Here is a 15,011-nt window from a genome sequence, read left to right as displayed (position 1 = left end):
GGATGGATCAAGCAGGTCCGAGGGGCAGAAGAGGTCAGCATCTCAATCCCAGGACCAACATGTAACTCAAAGGGACAGATTGGGGGGGGGGGGGGGGAAAACACAGGTTGTTAGGTATGCCCTAAAAATGACAAGTATTAAATCTGTGTGGTAGGCTCGCAGAGACGAGAGTCTTGACATCAGACATAATACACAACAATGGCATGTTAATATGGTTAAAAAATATCATGACCTGCTCTGGATGGATGCTTGATTGGGTGATGGGAGCACACTCCTCAGCAATGATGAGATGCAGATGGGACCCTTAGGGCTGGCCAAGACAATTCAGTTACATTTCACCGGGTCTGGGACATGCGACAAATGTCTGACGGCCGATTCCCTGCAGGCTACGATAGCCAGTCGAGGTCTCCACCCTCTCCACCAAAAGATTTCCTGTTGACTCCATGTAACTCAGAGGGACAGATTTTTTTTTTTGGGGGGGGAGGGAAAGAAAACACAGGTTGTTAGGTATGCCCAATGTCACCTGAATAAGTAGGAACAGTATACATATTGCACTGAGTACAAGCAGGGACTCCGGCAACTAACTATGACAGCATAACTAAAAGGGGAGAGCCAGAAGGTAACACAGGCATGAGGGTGCCCCGGGACATAAAGCAGCCAGCCACTACACCGTCAACAAACTCGAGTGAGCAAGAGAGTGGGGACTGACAGCATCCATACATCCCAGTTTACCAAAACACTCTATGTCTGAGGACCCTCCAGATCTACTCCTTTACCTCATAAACACCATTAACAAAAAGCTTGACTAAACAGATGTTTTCAGCCTAGACTTAAATGCTGAGACTGTGTCTGATTCCCGAACATTACTTGGAAGGCTGTTCCATAACTGTGGGGCTTTGTAAGAAAAGGCTCTACTCCCTGATGTAGCCTTCACTATACGAGGTACCAGCAGATAGCCTGCACCTTTTGATCCAAGTAGGCGTGGCGGGTCATAGAGGAGCAGAAGTTCACTCAGGTACTGTGGTGTGAGACCATTTAGTGCTTTAAAGGTCAATAGTAGTATTTTATAATAAATACGAAATTTGATTGGGAGCCAATGCAGTGTGGATAAGACAGGCGTAATGTGGTCATATTTTCTAGTGAGGACTCTTGCTGCTGCATTTTGAACTAACTGGAGCTTGTTTATGCACTTATTGGAACATCCAGACAGTAAGGCATTGCAATAATCCAACCTGGAGGTAACGAAAGCATGGACTAGTTTTTCCGCGTCATGTAATGACATTAAATTTCTTATCTTAGCAATGTATCTGAGATGAAAGAAAGCTATCCGGGTGATGTTATCAATGTGAGTTTCGAATGAAAGACTGGGGTCAATAATCACTCCGAGGTCTTTTACTGCTGCACGTGAAGAAACAGAAAGGCCATCCAGAGTCACTGTGTAATCAGAAAACTTACTTCTAGCTGTATGTGGTCCTAGTACAAGTACTTCAGTCTTGTCAGAGTTAAGTAGAAGGAAATTAATAAGCATCCAGTGTCTAATGTCCTTAACACATTCCTCAATTCTATAAAGCTGGTGTCTCTCATCAGGTTTTGCAGAGACATACAACTGTGTGTCATCAGCATAACAGTGGAAACTAATACAATCTCATCTCATCTCATTATCTCTAGCCGCTTTATCCTTCTACAGGGTCGCAGGCGAGCTGGAGCCTATCCCAGCTGACTACGGGCGAAAGGCGGGGTACACCCTGGACAAGTCGCCAGGTCATCACAGGGCTGACACATAGACACAGACAACCATTCACACTCACATTCACACCTACGGTCAATTTAGAGTCACCAGTTAACCTAACCTGCATGTCTTTGGACTGTGGGGGAAACCGGAGCACCCGGAGGAAACCCACGCGGACACGGGGAGAACATGCAAACTCCACACAGAAAGGCCCTCACCAGCCCCGGGGCTCGAACCCAGGACCTTCTTGCTGTGAGGCGACAGCGCTAACCACTACACCACCGTGCCGCCCCAACTAATACAATGTTTACAAATAATATCACCCAGAGGTAACATATATATAGAAAAAAAAGCAGTGGACCCAAGACAGAACCTTGTGGAACACCAAACTTTACCTCAGTACATCTAGAAATATCACCATTTATATCAACATACTGATAACGATCAGTTAAATAAGACCTGAGCCAGGAGAGGGCCGTTCCCTTAACTCCCACAATATTTTCTAGTCTATCCAGAAGAATGGAATGATCAATGGTATCAAATGCTGCACTAAGGTCAAGCAACACAAGTAGCGAGACACAGCCCTGATCAGACGCCAACAGTAGGTCGTTTACTACTTTAACCAGTGCTGTCTCTGTGCTATGATGAGGTCTAAATCCTGACTGATACATTTCATGGATGTTATTCCTATGTAAATATGAGCATAACTGTTGTGCCACAGCTTTTTCAAGGATCTTGGAGATAAAGGGGAGGTTTGATATTGGCCGATAATTGGACAGCTGACAGGGATCAAGGTCAGGTTTTTTTTAAATCAGGGGTTTGATAACTGCTAGTTTAAAGGATTTGGGTACATAGCCAATTGTAAGAGAAGAATTTATTATTTTTAGAAGCGGTTCAATTACTTCAGGTATTATCTGTTTGAATAGACGTGTAGGTAAGGGATCTAGTATGCAAGTTTTGGCTTTTGATGCCGAGATTAATGAAAGTAATTCAGTTTCTTTAAGGGGAGTAAAACATTCTAACTGATGATCTGATACAGTTATATAGACCCTTTTCACTCACGTGACCTTCGTAAGCGCGACCGCCATTTTGGACATGAAGAAATAACGGTTTATGGCACAAACCCTTTCGGTTCTCGCTCATCTAGCTGCTACAATGACTGCTTAGACTGCAACAATAATACCTAACACACATTTAAGTATCCGTCGTAAAGACGTGAAACTCGTTGAGTGACGAGTGTGTTCATTGATAAGCTAACACAATCTAAAAGTAGACATACCATCACACTGCCCTGGCGCTGTGTACAGTTTACCTTCTATGGCTTGTGCACTCACTATTTGCCATTACTTTCTCCAACCCAGTGTTCGAACTATGCTGATATTTTTGGGGGGTCCCTTTTTTTCCCTTGGGGGGGGGGGGGTGGGGTGCTTGCGCTTGTCTCAGAGCGCGGATCTCCAAACATATGAGAAGCCTATCTTGCACACACATCACGCGGACTCCACACCTCCACACACGCATCGCGTCTGAAGTCATAACTCATCAGGGGAAATCGTGTCCGCATTGGCATGTTCAAAAAACAACCTCGCGTCAACAATGATACCACACGCAAGAAAAAAAAAAAAACAGTCAGGCTACTCAACACATCTGATCCACAGCAGCACCAAAGCATCACTGGAAATCATGTCAACAACCAATCTTCCATTTCAACATGCGTCAACAAACAAATGGCACCACAAACATGAACGAATCGGTCAGGCTACCGATTCCAAACCCACAGCAGACGAATAATTAAATGCATCTTACCTTAAAGCAGAATCGACCACAAAGGAAGTCTGTTGGCACACTTCCTTTCTACTAGTTTGTGTCCCCAACCTGGCAGCAGCAGTCGTTGTCATATCGGTTTATTTTATCTTTGATGTAAACACAACACTTCGGATATGCAAATGCTTCCCATTACACACGATTGCTGTGTCAATAAACATCATTTTGCCAATATTTTAGAGACCATCCATCTTCTCCGTCGGTCAGCATCTGTCGGGATCCGATAAAATGATAAATCTTGCCTTGTGTGTTGGTTACTGCATCCAGGTGCACAACAATATAATGGCATGATGGAAGTCTTGTTGAAAGTAAAAACTTTCTTTGATGGCTATATTCCTTTCGATGCTTCGCCGTCGTTCCTCGTTGTTGGCTGTGGTAGACTACTGGTAGTACATGTCCAAAATGGCGGCCACGTTTGTCGTGACGTCACGTGAAAAGGGTCCATAGTTAACTACAAGGTCACTTTCATTGTCTGACCTTAAATTAGTAGTTTGAATTTTTTGTTGGATATTCTCAATTTTGTCATTAAAAAAATTCATGAAGTCGTTGCTACTACATACTGCAGGTGTGCATGTGTCTATAGTGGACTTATTCCTGGTTAATTTTGCTACAGTATTAAATAGGAATCTAGGATTATTTTTGTTATCTTCTATTAGGGAGGAGAGATATGTTGATCTTGCAGCACTATTTATTAAGATAACAGAAATAAACATCTCACAATGTCCAAATTTCAGAGGGAACTAAATTTCACAGATTTTATGAAATCAAAAGGCTGTCTAGCTTTAAACCTTGCTTACATTTAAGACAGTGTCTGTCTGAGCCCCAGGTGTAATTATCACGTGATGCCATGCGCAAGGATTCTATACAATAACATCAGCTGATAGTCAACCTTGGGGTCAACTTCAAACCCAAATCTTTTTATATTTCATCCAAATAGATTGTCACCACATTAAAGATTTAATTGATTACATTCATATTGTGTAAATTATATGTACCTCTTTGCAAATCCACCCTCATTTGCCATTCACTTAACAAAGCAATCATCCGCAGCACGCTAATACTAATTGGGTTGAAATTGGCTTGTTTAGCTCGAACGTGTTCATTTTTGCACTCCATGACTGTCTTTAGGCTGTTCAATCAACTGTTGAGCCAAATGTGAAAAAAACATTGCAACACAATGACATGGTATGTTTTGAATGAAAAAAAGAATAGGAAGTAAGCAAGATAATAGCAAAGATTGGCTTCAATAACTACACACAATGGCTTTTACTCACAAAAATAGTCCTTGAAATGATGGTCATTACTGAAGATTTGCATCTTGGTTGCTAACAGTGTTGTTAGGGGCATAACTCGGGAGTGGGCAGATATTTATGAAAACATTTCAATGAAAATCATTTGAGTCATTTTCAGCCTCAGAAGGCTTGTTCTTTGTCCATGTGGTCACCTGCAAACTTTAGTCAGGCTTGAAGGTGACATTTTTTGGAGGAGGAACTTCTTTTCCCGAGTGACTGTGCTTCTCACCCTATCTCTAAGGGAGCGCCCAGCCACCCTGCGAAGGAAACTCATTTCGGCCGCTTGTATCCGCGATCTTGTTCTTTCGGTCATTACCCAAAGCTCATGACCAGCTGCCATAAAACCCAAAAGAAGGAGGTAAACCTGAGCATGCACACACGGACTTCCTCTGTCTGCTTGACTGTGTGAAGCAAGCCATTTCATGCACATTATCTGCTCGGGAATCCCCTCAAATTAAATAACTTCCCAGCCACGGAATGGCCTGTTTTTTTTTTTTTTAGTTTAAGATAACAGAAATAAACATCTCACAATGTCCAAATTTCAGAGGGAACTATTCTCATCTCATTATCTCTAGCCGCTTTATCCTTCTACAGGGTCGCAGGCAAGCTGGAGCCTATCCCAGCTGACTACGGGCGAGAGGCGGGGTACACCCTGGACAAGTCGCCAGGTCATCACAGGGCTGACACATAGACACAGACAACCATTCACACTCACATTCACACCTACGGTCAATTTAGAGTCGCCAGTTAACCTAACCTGCATGTCTTTGGACTGTGGGGGAAACCGGAGCACCCGGAGGAAACCCATGCGGACACGGGGAGAACATGCAAACTCCACACAGAAAGGCCCTCAGGACATAACTTGGGACTGGGCAGGTATTTATGAAAACATTTCAATGAAAATCATTTGAGTCATTTTCAGCCTCAGAAGGGTTGTTCTTCATCCATCAGAAGGCTTGTTCTTTGTCCATGTGGTCACCTGCAAACTTTAGTCAGGCTTGAAGGTGACATTTTTTGGAGGAGGAACTTCTTTTCTGGCGAACAGCCTCTCAGTCTGCAGTAATGTAAAACTTGCTTGACTGTAGATGGTGTTTCAGCAGCTTCCAGTTCATGGTAGGCCTGTGCTTGGGTTGTTCCTGACCATCAGAACCAATTTCCCCTCAGCTGAGGCTAACAGTTTGGGTCTGCTTACAACAAAGTTGCTTGGCAAAGTGATTACCCCTCCCAATAACTTGTACTTACATATTTTTTGAACTGCTTATCTTGGACTCTGTGGTTGTTTAAAAATGGCTCCAAGAGACTTTCCTGATTTGTGTAAATCTATGATCCTCTTTCTCAAATCTGCACTGACTTCCTTGGACTGTCATGATCACTAACAGGAAGTTAAGAGGCCTTGGCAAATAGGGGAAAAAAAAAAAGACCTATTTTGGAACTTTAAACACCACTGAATGAATAATGGAAATAAGCGTATGCAAATCTGACCCTGTACTGATTTCAGAAAAAACAAAATAAACTAAAACATGAGCACCAAATTTGATTTTTCCTATTAAAGCTGTATGTTGTACAATCATTCTGCCACAGAAAAACAACAGCACTTAGAAATAACTGAAAGCCCAGTTTTGCCATAATTCATTTTCCAAAATGATACGTCTGTGTATGTAAACTTCTGACTGTGCACATATATTAATTTTGTATAATTTTAAACAGGAGTTACGTTGACTTGCAGATTTTGTTGCCTATCTAGGACAATCTGATTACTTATTACACAAAAGATTTTTTTTTTGTATAGAACAAACTTCAGTACTGTTGGGCGTATACGGTGGTCAAAACTGTAGGTGATCTTGAGGTCACTCTGAATGGTGAATCAAATAAAGTACAATTCACAAAGTAATTGAAAAAATATTACCACCACACACCGGTTTAAAAAAAAAAAAAAAAGTTAATTATAATTATCTGATTTTAACCATAAAGCATGTCAGCAAAAACAGACCCTGGCTCCATTCTTGTGGATAGTATTTAATTTACATTTCTCAACAGGTTTTCTGCAGTCGTGAAATCCAGATGAGGGACAGGAAGTGAAAATCAGCATGGATAAGATTAAGGAAAGCCAGTACTGTGCTAGTTTTGACAACATCATGATAGAAAATAGAAATTTAAAAAAAAATTAAAAGAAAAAAAAATCACAACTCCTTATGGTTTCTTGGTTTGATCGATTTGAGCAACTGAACAACACAAAGCTTTAGCATTTTGAGAGCTTGTGATGGTGCGTGCAAAATCATTTCCTGACCTCTGTGGTTAATGCCATAGCAACATGGTGGCATGTCATATGCAAACAGGCTACTTGATGACAGAGATAAAACTATGCAACATCACCCTTCTTCACCCTTCGGTGAATACAATGCCTTGTTTTCTGGGTAAAAACTATAACGCTGTGCATACATCAAAGAATATTCAACAAAGCTATTCACATCTTCTGAAATGACAGTTCATCAAGCCCATTCCCTGAACACTGTATACTTCAGGAGAAGGGCTAGAGCAGTACAAAAAGATAGAAAGTGAGGGGCAAATAGAAGAAACTTGTAATAGAAATAAAAAGAACAAAAGTCAGTGAGTCTGAAGATGGAAAAGAAAACTTAAAGGGATAGTTCGGGATTTTTGACATGAATCTGTATGGCATCCCCATCAATAGTGTCGTGCAAACACACTGACCTACCCCTGACAGCATCCTGTGAGTCCAGTTCTTGTCCAGTTTTGGTCCAGACGAAAGTAGTCCGGCAAGTTTGTTGGGGTCACGAAAGTAAAACGTTTTTCGTCTCAAAACAGTATGTGTTCAAAAGAGTGATATATTTGCATCACAAAACCGTTGCCAAATAAAAAGTCAGACCTCGAAACCGCTTGGCACTATTTTCTCCCTCGGTATCACTGTGCGCTGTCATGTTGACATCTGCGCAGGAATCAACACCTTTCCCATTGTTTGGCAGTGATTAGGAGTTCAGATCAGCGGCGCTAACAAGCTAATTTGAGAGCAAGAACAGCGACAAATTTATCACCTTCTATAACCTATACAATAATATATTTGTGAAAATGGTGCGCACTTGTGACTATCCAGGCTGTAGCAACAAAGATGTGGCTGAATCTCCGCACACATTTCACCATCGTAGTCAGACATGTTGTCGCTAACTTTGCTAGCAGTAAACAATGTAGTGATGTGTCGGTCGCGAACGATCCGGTTCAAAGAGCCGGCTCTTCGGTGGGAGCCGAGTTGGGGAGCCGAATTAGTTTTTTGTCCTTAGGTGCCTGAGAGAGTTAGTTCAGCTCAGCTGAAGGATGATTGTCTATTTGACAACCATGATCATTGTTTTGTTGCCGTGAATTCCTAAAGCTCATGATATAAATTGTCGCTCATAAATTGACAGGTTCGGTCAGCAACCGCCTTGACATGGCCAGATTAATCTGCGGTATACAACGAGACAGCAGTCATTATAACAGGAGCATATTTGCTGTTCCAGCGGCTTCTCATTACTGGTGGAGCAGAGTGCGGCACTTTTTTCTCTTTTTACATGCGCTCAAGGTGCCACATATTTTGTTGCACATTGCTCTGTGTTTGTTAAAATAATTTCCAACTTTGCTTCATAGTTTCTTAGGCCTGATTTATACTTCATAATTTTTGTGGCATTTTGTTCAAGGTCGAGTGTGAAATAAAGCCATAAAGGATAAACAGTTGATGTCTTCTGTGTATTTTATATTGGTAATATAACAGTTTTGCATTGTTTGTGAGAAAATAATTTATTAATTGGTAAGTAAGTTTTATTTCTATAGCTAGAACATTGTTACACTGCTATACTTTACAAAGCTTTACAATGGCTACAAAAACTAAAAAATAAAATGGAAAACATCCTATTGATAAAATATAAATAATGTAATTAATTAACTAGTTAATTGCAGCAATTAAATCAAAAATAAAATCTTGGGAGCCGAAAGAGCCGGCTCCTTATAGTAAGAAGAGCCAAAAGAGCCGGCTCCCGAAAAAGAGTCGAAATTCCCATCACTAAAACAATGAATGAAACAGCCGTGGCTGTCACCTGGCGGCAGCGCGCAGTGATAAGAAGGGAGAGAAAATAGTGCCAAGCAATTTCAAGGTCTGACTTTTTATTTGGCAACGGTTTTGTGATGCGAATATATCACTCTTTTGAACACATACTGTTTTGAGACGAAAAACGTTTTACTTTCGTGACCCCAACAAACTTGCCGGACTACTTTCGTCTGGACCAAAACTGGACTCACAGGATGCTGTCAGGGGTAGTGTGTTTGCACGACACTATTGATGGGGATGCCATACAGATTCATGTCAAAAATCCCGAACTATCCTTTTAAATAATGAAGGAACAAAGAGAGATGCAAATGAAAAGTAGTGAAATGGAAGAAGTCAACCACCAAGTCATGTCATGAATATAAGAAAGAGAATTTATTCAGACCATGCAGAACAAATTCTGAGGGGCTAAGGAGAGATTAAAATTAATTAATAAAAAATAAAAAGCACATCAATCCATTTTGTGGTTATTAAAACCTTTATTATGATATCAATTTTTGGAGGAATTATTTCCTGTTTAATGTAATAAATCATTATTCAAAAATCATTTAACCAAAAGACAGGAAAAGCACAAAAGTGCACTCGGTTGAGCATCAATTTAAAAAGATTTTCACCCCCCCCCCCCCCCCTTTAATATTTAAACAGCAATAAACCAAACAATCCTAGACGTGATTTTAAAAAGTCCCACCATGCAGCGATATAGTGCAGAATGTTTGTGTTCAGCTTCATCCTAAAGAACTCTTTACCAACAAATACATAATCTTACTTTGAATCAATACAGCAAAGCTCACATTGTAGATGGTTTCCTCATAATGGAGGACTGCAGGCCAACAGCTGCTGCTTTCAAAGGAGACAGAGCTTGTAATGGACAAGAGAGCAGTTGAGTGCAGTTTGAGGGCAATTACATTGCAGCTGTTCTATTTTCTAGAGGAAAAAAAAAATTAATGCATTTTAAAAATTTGTATGTGACTGCATGAGTGTGCGCGCACACATTATGTGAAGGAAGGGAGCGAGCATTTGTGAGCATGAAGTGGAAGATCATTTATCAGGGCTTTTTTCATGGCCAGAGTGCTGTACACTAGCAGAGCAAGCAGGACACACTTTCTCCCCAAAGTGCCCAGCTCTAGTAACTGATAATCATTAGGACAATGGGCTCTAGCTTGTATCCAAGCAAACCCGAATAGATAGCACTGTGTGCACAAGAGAGAGGGGTACATTGTGGGAGCGGATCAGGAAACCATGCCCCCGGCCATTAGTGACGGTCAGCTGGACTTCTAAATAACACTCCTCTGAACAGTGGGACTCTGCTCTGACTGACAGGCAGGCTGGATAGATGCAGGACATGCATGGCTGATGTCATGTAGTGACATGGGCTGAATCTGGAGTGGGACTGGGGTAATGAAAGAAATGAAAATCAGACTCTAGAATATGCTTCCCTACTTGCTCCATGTGTCTTGTGCTTCTGCAGCTCTTTCACAAGAGTCCTTCATACAGGAATAAAAATCTGCTCTTCATCTCATAACTTTAATAGCTGCATCACAATGCAGTTCTATGCCTGTAGGGAGTGCAAAATGTTATTCCTGATGAAGTGCTTCCAAAACATTGAAACCCAGAACAGGTTCTGAGAACAGTCATTAAGGTGGATGGGGCCACCGTCACCAAGTTAATCCTGAGATATGGCAAGTGTGTTTCACTGGAGTGACCACATCCTCCTGAGTACACACAAGTAGTCAAGATTCTCCTTTTCTCCCTTGCAACAGTGCACTCGCACATATCTGAATACTTGTGGCTCAATACAGTTTCTAAGGGACATTAGCAGCCATGCAATTTTGAAGTGGGTTAAAGTAAAAAGAGGTCACATTTGCAGGAGGAAGAGGACTGGTTTGGGTCACGTGGCTCAGTCCATCTCCAGTTCCATGAGCTTGCTGCGTGGTGTGTGCATCGGGTTTCTGGAAAAGCAGCAGCGGGAAGTGATAAGTCCAAGAACGATGGACAGTAGGCCAACAACTAGAGCTGCTCCAATGCCATACAACACTGGGTTCCTCATGGAGTCCCACACTGAAGAGACACAAAAACAGTTTTTATTAGACAAAACATGAATGCAGGTCACGTCTGCAAAAGTAATTAACACATTTGCTGTTGCCTTTGTAAATATTATATATAAAATCTACAACAACATGGAAAAATCCTTACATGCTAGGTTGATGGAGAGAAAGACTGGGGCAGAGGTGACTTTCTGCCCCTCACTCCAAAGTCGAGTGTCAGGAGAGAAATGCCAGAGCTTGGCCGTGCAGTAGTACTCTCCCCTGTCCCTGTCCCGAACATGGTAAACACTCAGCACAAATGTGTCCCTGTCTGTGCGCTCTAGAGTACACTGTGTGCTCTCATTTCCTCCGCTTTTCTTCACTACTCCCCAGTGGTCCATGCTGATCAGGGGCACAGCACCATTCTCCATCATCTGTGCTGGACTCTGGAACCACTGAACATCATATGCCACCTCACCTGAGGGATAGGCAGAGAATAGACATGAACACATGAGCACAAAAGGGTTTAAAGAGACTTTAAATGTTTTTATAAACCACAGCATAAGAGGGAGCAAAAATAAACGCAAAACCTCTTCTCAATATATTCAATACATTTCTACTTTAAGAGGAGTGCAAAACTCCTTTAGTATCCAAACACTGGGACTCAGTCAGGCAGGTCCCTGCATGCACGCTATCTGAGGAATCTCCACAAAGGCCATGGTGTATTGCCACACCTCAATGTGCTTTTATCAGCGCCAAGTCATTTTATCCCTGCACAGACTTGTAACTAAATGCATTCACAACAAGATATACACAGCGCCCTCCAAAGTTACTGAAACAACAAGGCCAATTCTATTGCTTTTGTTGTACACTAAAAGGCTTGTGGGTTTGAGATCAATGTTAATTCTGATCCATTTTCTCATTTGTTTCCTGCTATTTACATCTAGATATTAAAACAACTTAGAAAATAGCACCTTTTGTTTGAGCCCACCCATCAAGTGATAAACAAGAGTGCTCTGAGAGCACAATATCCCCCACTGGCAACTATGCTATAACTCTGGTAAAATGCAACTGAATTGAACAAAATTGCAATGTGTATTACCGAAATAAAAGAATCCTGTCAAGTTTCATGAAATTCCTCAAAATTGTGAAAGGAGTTGATTTCAGAAGGCGAGTACCCTTCCTGGGACGGATGGACATCGCCACGACATAATCCCCCTTCGGGCCTTTCGGCCAGCGGGGGATAAAAGTTTTGAGGAGAGTTGATTTCAGAAAGCAAGCACACCTTGATGAAATTGCCAAAGTTTGTTAATAATCAAGGGCATAACTCGTAAAATCTGCCCAAATTAAACGAAATTTCAATATACATATAACTGTCACATAAAGCCTTTTGCCAAGTTTGGTGAAATTCCTCCATAAATTGTGAGAGGAGTTGATTTCAGAAAGCAAGCACACCTTCATGAAATTGTGAAAGTATAATTTTGTTAATCAAGGGCTGTAACTCTGGTAAAATGTGACTGAATTGAACGGAATTACAATATGCATAGTACCGACATATAACAAAAGAATCCTGCCAAGTTTCGTGAAATTCCTCCACAAATTGTAAGAGGAGTTGATTTCAGAAGGTGAGCACCCTTCCTGGGATGGACGGCCAGACGGACATCACCATGACATAATCCCCCTTTGGGCCTTTCGGCCAGCGAGGGATTTAAATTCTTTTTTAAATAAATAAATAAAAATAGGGAAATGTGAAAGACATTTTTGAATATGGTGATGTGCCCCCTTGTTACCCAGGCATAACCTGTTAGACTGACTGTTAGCTCAAAATGATGGCTTGAGCACATACAGTATCAGTCAAAAGTTTGGACACACCTACTTATTCATAGGGCTTTCTGTATTTTGATTTTTTTTTTCTATATTTCAAGTTTTCTTCAAATGGTGGATTGTGATCTCTTTAGCCCTGCCCAGTGAAGGTTGTTAGTGACATCACTGTTTTTGGGTTTTTCTTAACAGCTCTCACCATCATATCAACTTTTGCTTCCTTTTTTCCCCCCAGGACATTCCAAACTAATATTGGCAAATGCTCAATGCTTATGCAATAGTACTGAAAATGATATTCCTTTTTTCCTCAGCTTCAAAATTACTCTTCAACCATTGACAGTTTTCTGGTCCATCCTTTTTTAAAAGCTAGATGGCCTTTAGATTTCATAAAATCGGTGAAATTTAGTTCTCTCTGAAATTTGGTCATTGTGGTATGTTTATTTCTGGAAGAGACAGATGACCCACAAAAGTGCTCCGAGAGCACAATATCCCCTGCTGGCAACTATAAGTGCTTAATATACCCTCATGAAATTGTCAAAGTACAAGTTTGGTAATCGAGGGCTATAGCTCTGGTAAAATGCGACTGAACTGAAGGAAATTGCAATAGAAATTGCAATACGTGTATTACCAACATATGAAACAGAATCCTACATCAAGTTTTGTGAAATTCCTCCAAAAATTGTGAGAGGAGTTGATTTCAGAAGAAGGTTAGTACCCTTCCTGGAATGGAAAGACAGATGGATGGATGGACGGACATCACCATGACAATCCCCCTTCTGGCCTTTTTTTTGGGGGGGTGGGTGGGAGGGGAGATATATATATATATATATATATATATATATATAAAAAACAAATAAAAAAATAAAATAAAAACCCCAACCACCAAAAAGCTATTCTGTGGCTGGGTAGTTTTTTTTTTTTAATTTGAGGGGATTCCGTAGCAAATAATGTGCATGAAATTACTTGCTTTTATTAGATTAGATTAAAAACTTTATTGATCCCTTTGGGAGGGTTCCCTCAGGGAAATTAAGATTCCAGCAGCAGCATTACAGACAGAGAAAAAACTTCTAGATAAATTAAAATAAATTAAGTATTTACATATACAAATATAAAAGAATAAGATATGGGGAAGAGAGACGGGGGGAGGGGGGAGAAGTGGGGCTGGGGTAAGAGTGTGTGTATGTGTGTGTGTGGGGGGCAGGAAAGATATTGCACATTATCCAGTATTGCTTATTGTTAGCCTAGGCTACTGCTCCTTCCCGTCCTCTGTCCTCCTGTTACCCCTCCCCCCAGAGAGGAGTTGTACAGTCTGATGGCATGAGGGACAAAGGAGTTTTTGAGTCTGTTCGTCCTGCACTTGGGAAGGAGCATTCTGTCACTGAACAGGCTCCTCTGGTTGCTGATGGTGTGCAGAGGGTGACTGGCGTCATCCATGATGTTCAATAGTTTGTCCATAGACCTCTTCTCTGCCACCGTCACCAGAGTGTCCAGCTTCATGCCGACCACAGAGCCGGCCCGCCTGATCAGTTTGTCCAGCCTGGATGTGTCCTTCTTGGATGTGCTGCCCCCCCCAGCACACCACGGTGTAAAACAGGACACTGGCGACCACAGACTGATAGAACATCCACAGGAGTTTCCTGCAGATGTTAAAGGACCACAGCCTCCTAAGGAAGTATAACCTGCTCTGTCCCTTCCTGTATAAGTGATTGGTGTTGTAAGTCCAGTCCAGCTTGCTGTCCAGCCACAGCCCGAGGTACTTGTAGGAATCTACAGCCTCCACCTCGACTCCCTTGATCAGAACTGGTCGTGACCTTGGTCTGGACCTCCCAAAGTCAATGACCAGCTCCTTGGTCTTCAAGGTGTTGAGCTGCAGATGGTTCCTGTTGCACCACACAGCAAAGTCCCTCACCAGGCTCCTATACTCCTCCTCTGTCGTCACTGATACACCCAACAATGGCTGTGTCATCGGCAAACTTCTGAATATGACACAGCTCCGAGTTGTAGCAGAAGTCCACGGTGTACAGGGTGAAGAGAAGAGGGGCCAGCACCGTGCCCTGGGGTGCTCCATGGCTGCTAATTACAGTGTCAGATGTGATGTCCTTCAGCCTAACGTACTGCGGCCTGTCAGTGAGGTAGCTGGAGATCCAGGTGACCAGGCAGGGGTCCACTTGCATCCTGTTCAGTTTGTCCTGAAGCAATAGGGGCTGGATGGTATTGAAGGCACTCGAGAAGTC

General features: G+C 41.9%; 1 protein-coding gene across 2 annotated transcripts in view; it reads right to left on the bottom strand.

Annotated features, from left to right (window-relative positions):
- Positions 1 to 9,391: 9,391 nt before the first annotated feature.
- The window catches only part of LOC132891707 (prostaglandin F2 receptor negative regulator-like), a 40,683-nt gene continuing 35,063 nt past the window's right edge, over positions 9,392 to 15,011 (bottom strand). For both annotated transcript variants that reach the window (XM_060929569.1, XM_060929568.1), the window contains 2 exons: positions 11,126 to 11,434; positions 9,392 to 10,990 (listed from right to left, as the gene is read on the bottom strand). In XM_060929569.1, the coding sequence (XP_060785552.1) occupies positions 10,830 to 10,990; positions 11,126 to 11,434 (470 nt within the window). In that variant the 3' untranslated portion in view covers positions 9,392 to 10,829. The remainder of the gene's footprint in view (positions 10,991 to 11,125; positions 11,435 to 15,011) is intronic.

Source organism: Neoarius graeffei, chromosome 9, assembly GCF_027579695.1.
Source record: "Neoarius graeffei isolate fNeoGra1 chromosome 9, fNeoGra1.pri, whole genome shotgun sequence".
NCBI classification, from domain to species: domain Eukaryota; kingdom Metazoa; phylum Chordata; class Actinopteri; order Siluriformes; family Ariidae; genus Neoarius; species Neoarius graeffei.
The sequence above is the reverse complement of the archived record's forward strand: the minus strand, read 5'-3'. Positions and strand labels throughout refer to the sequence as shown.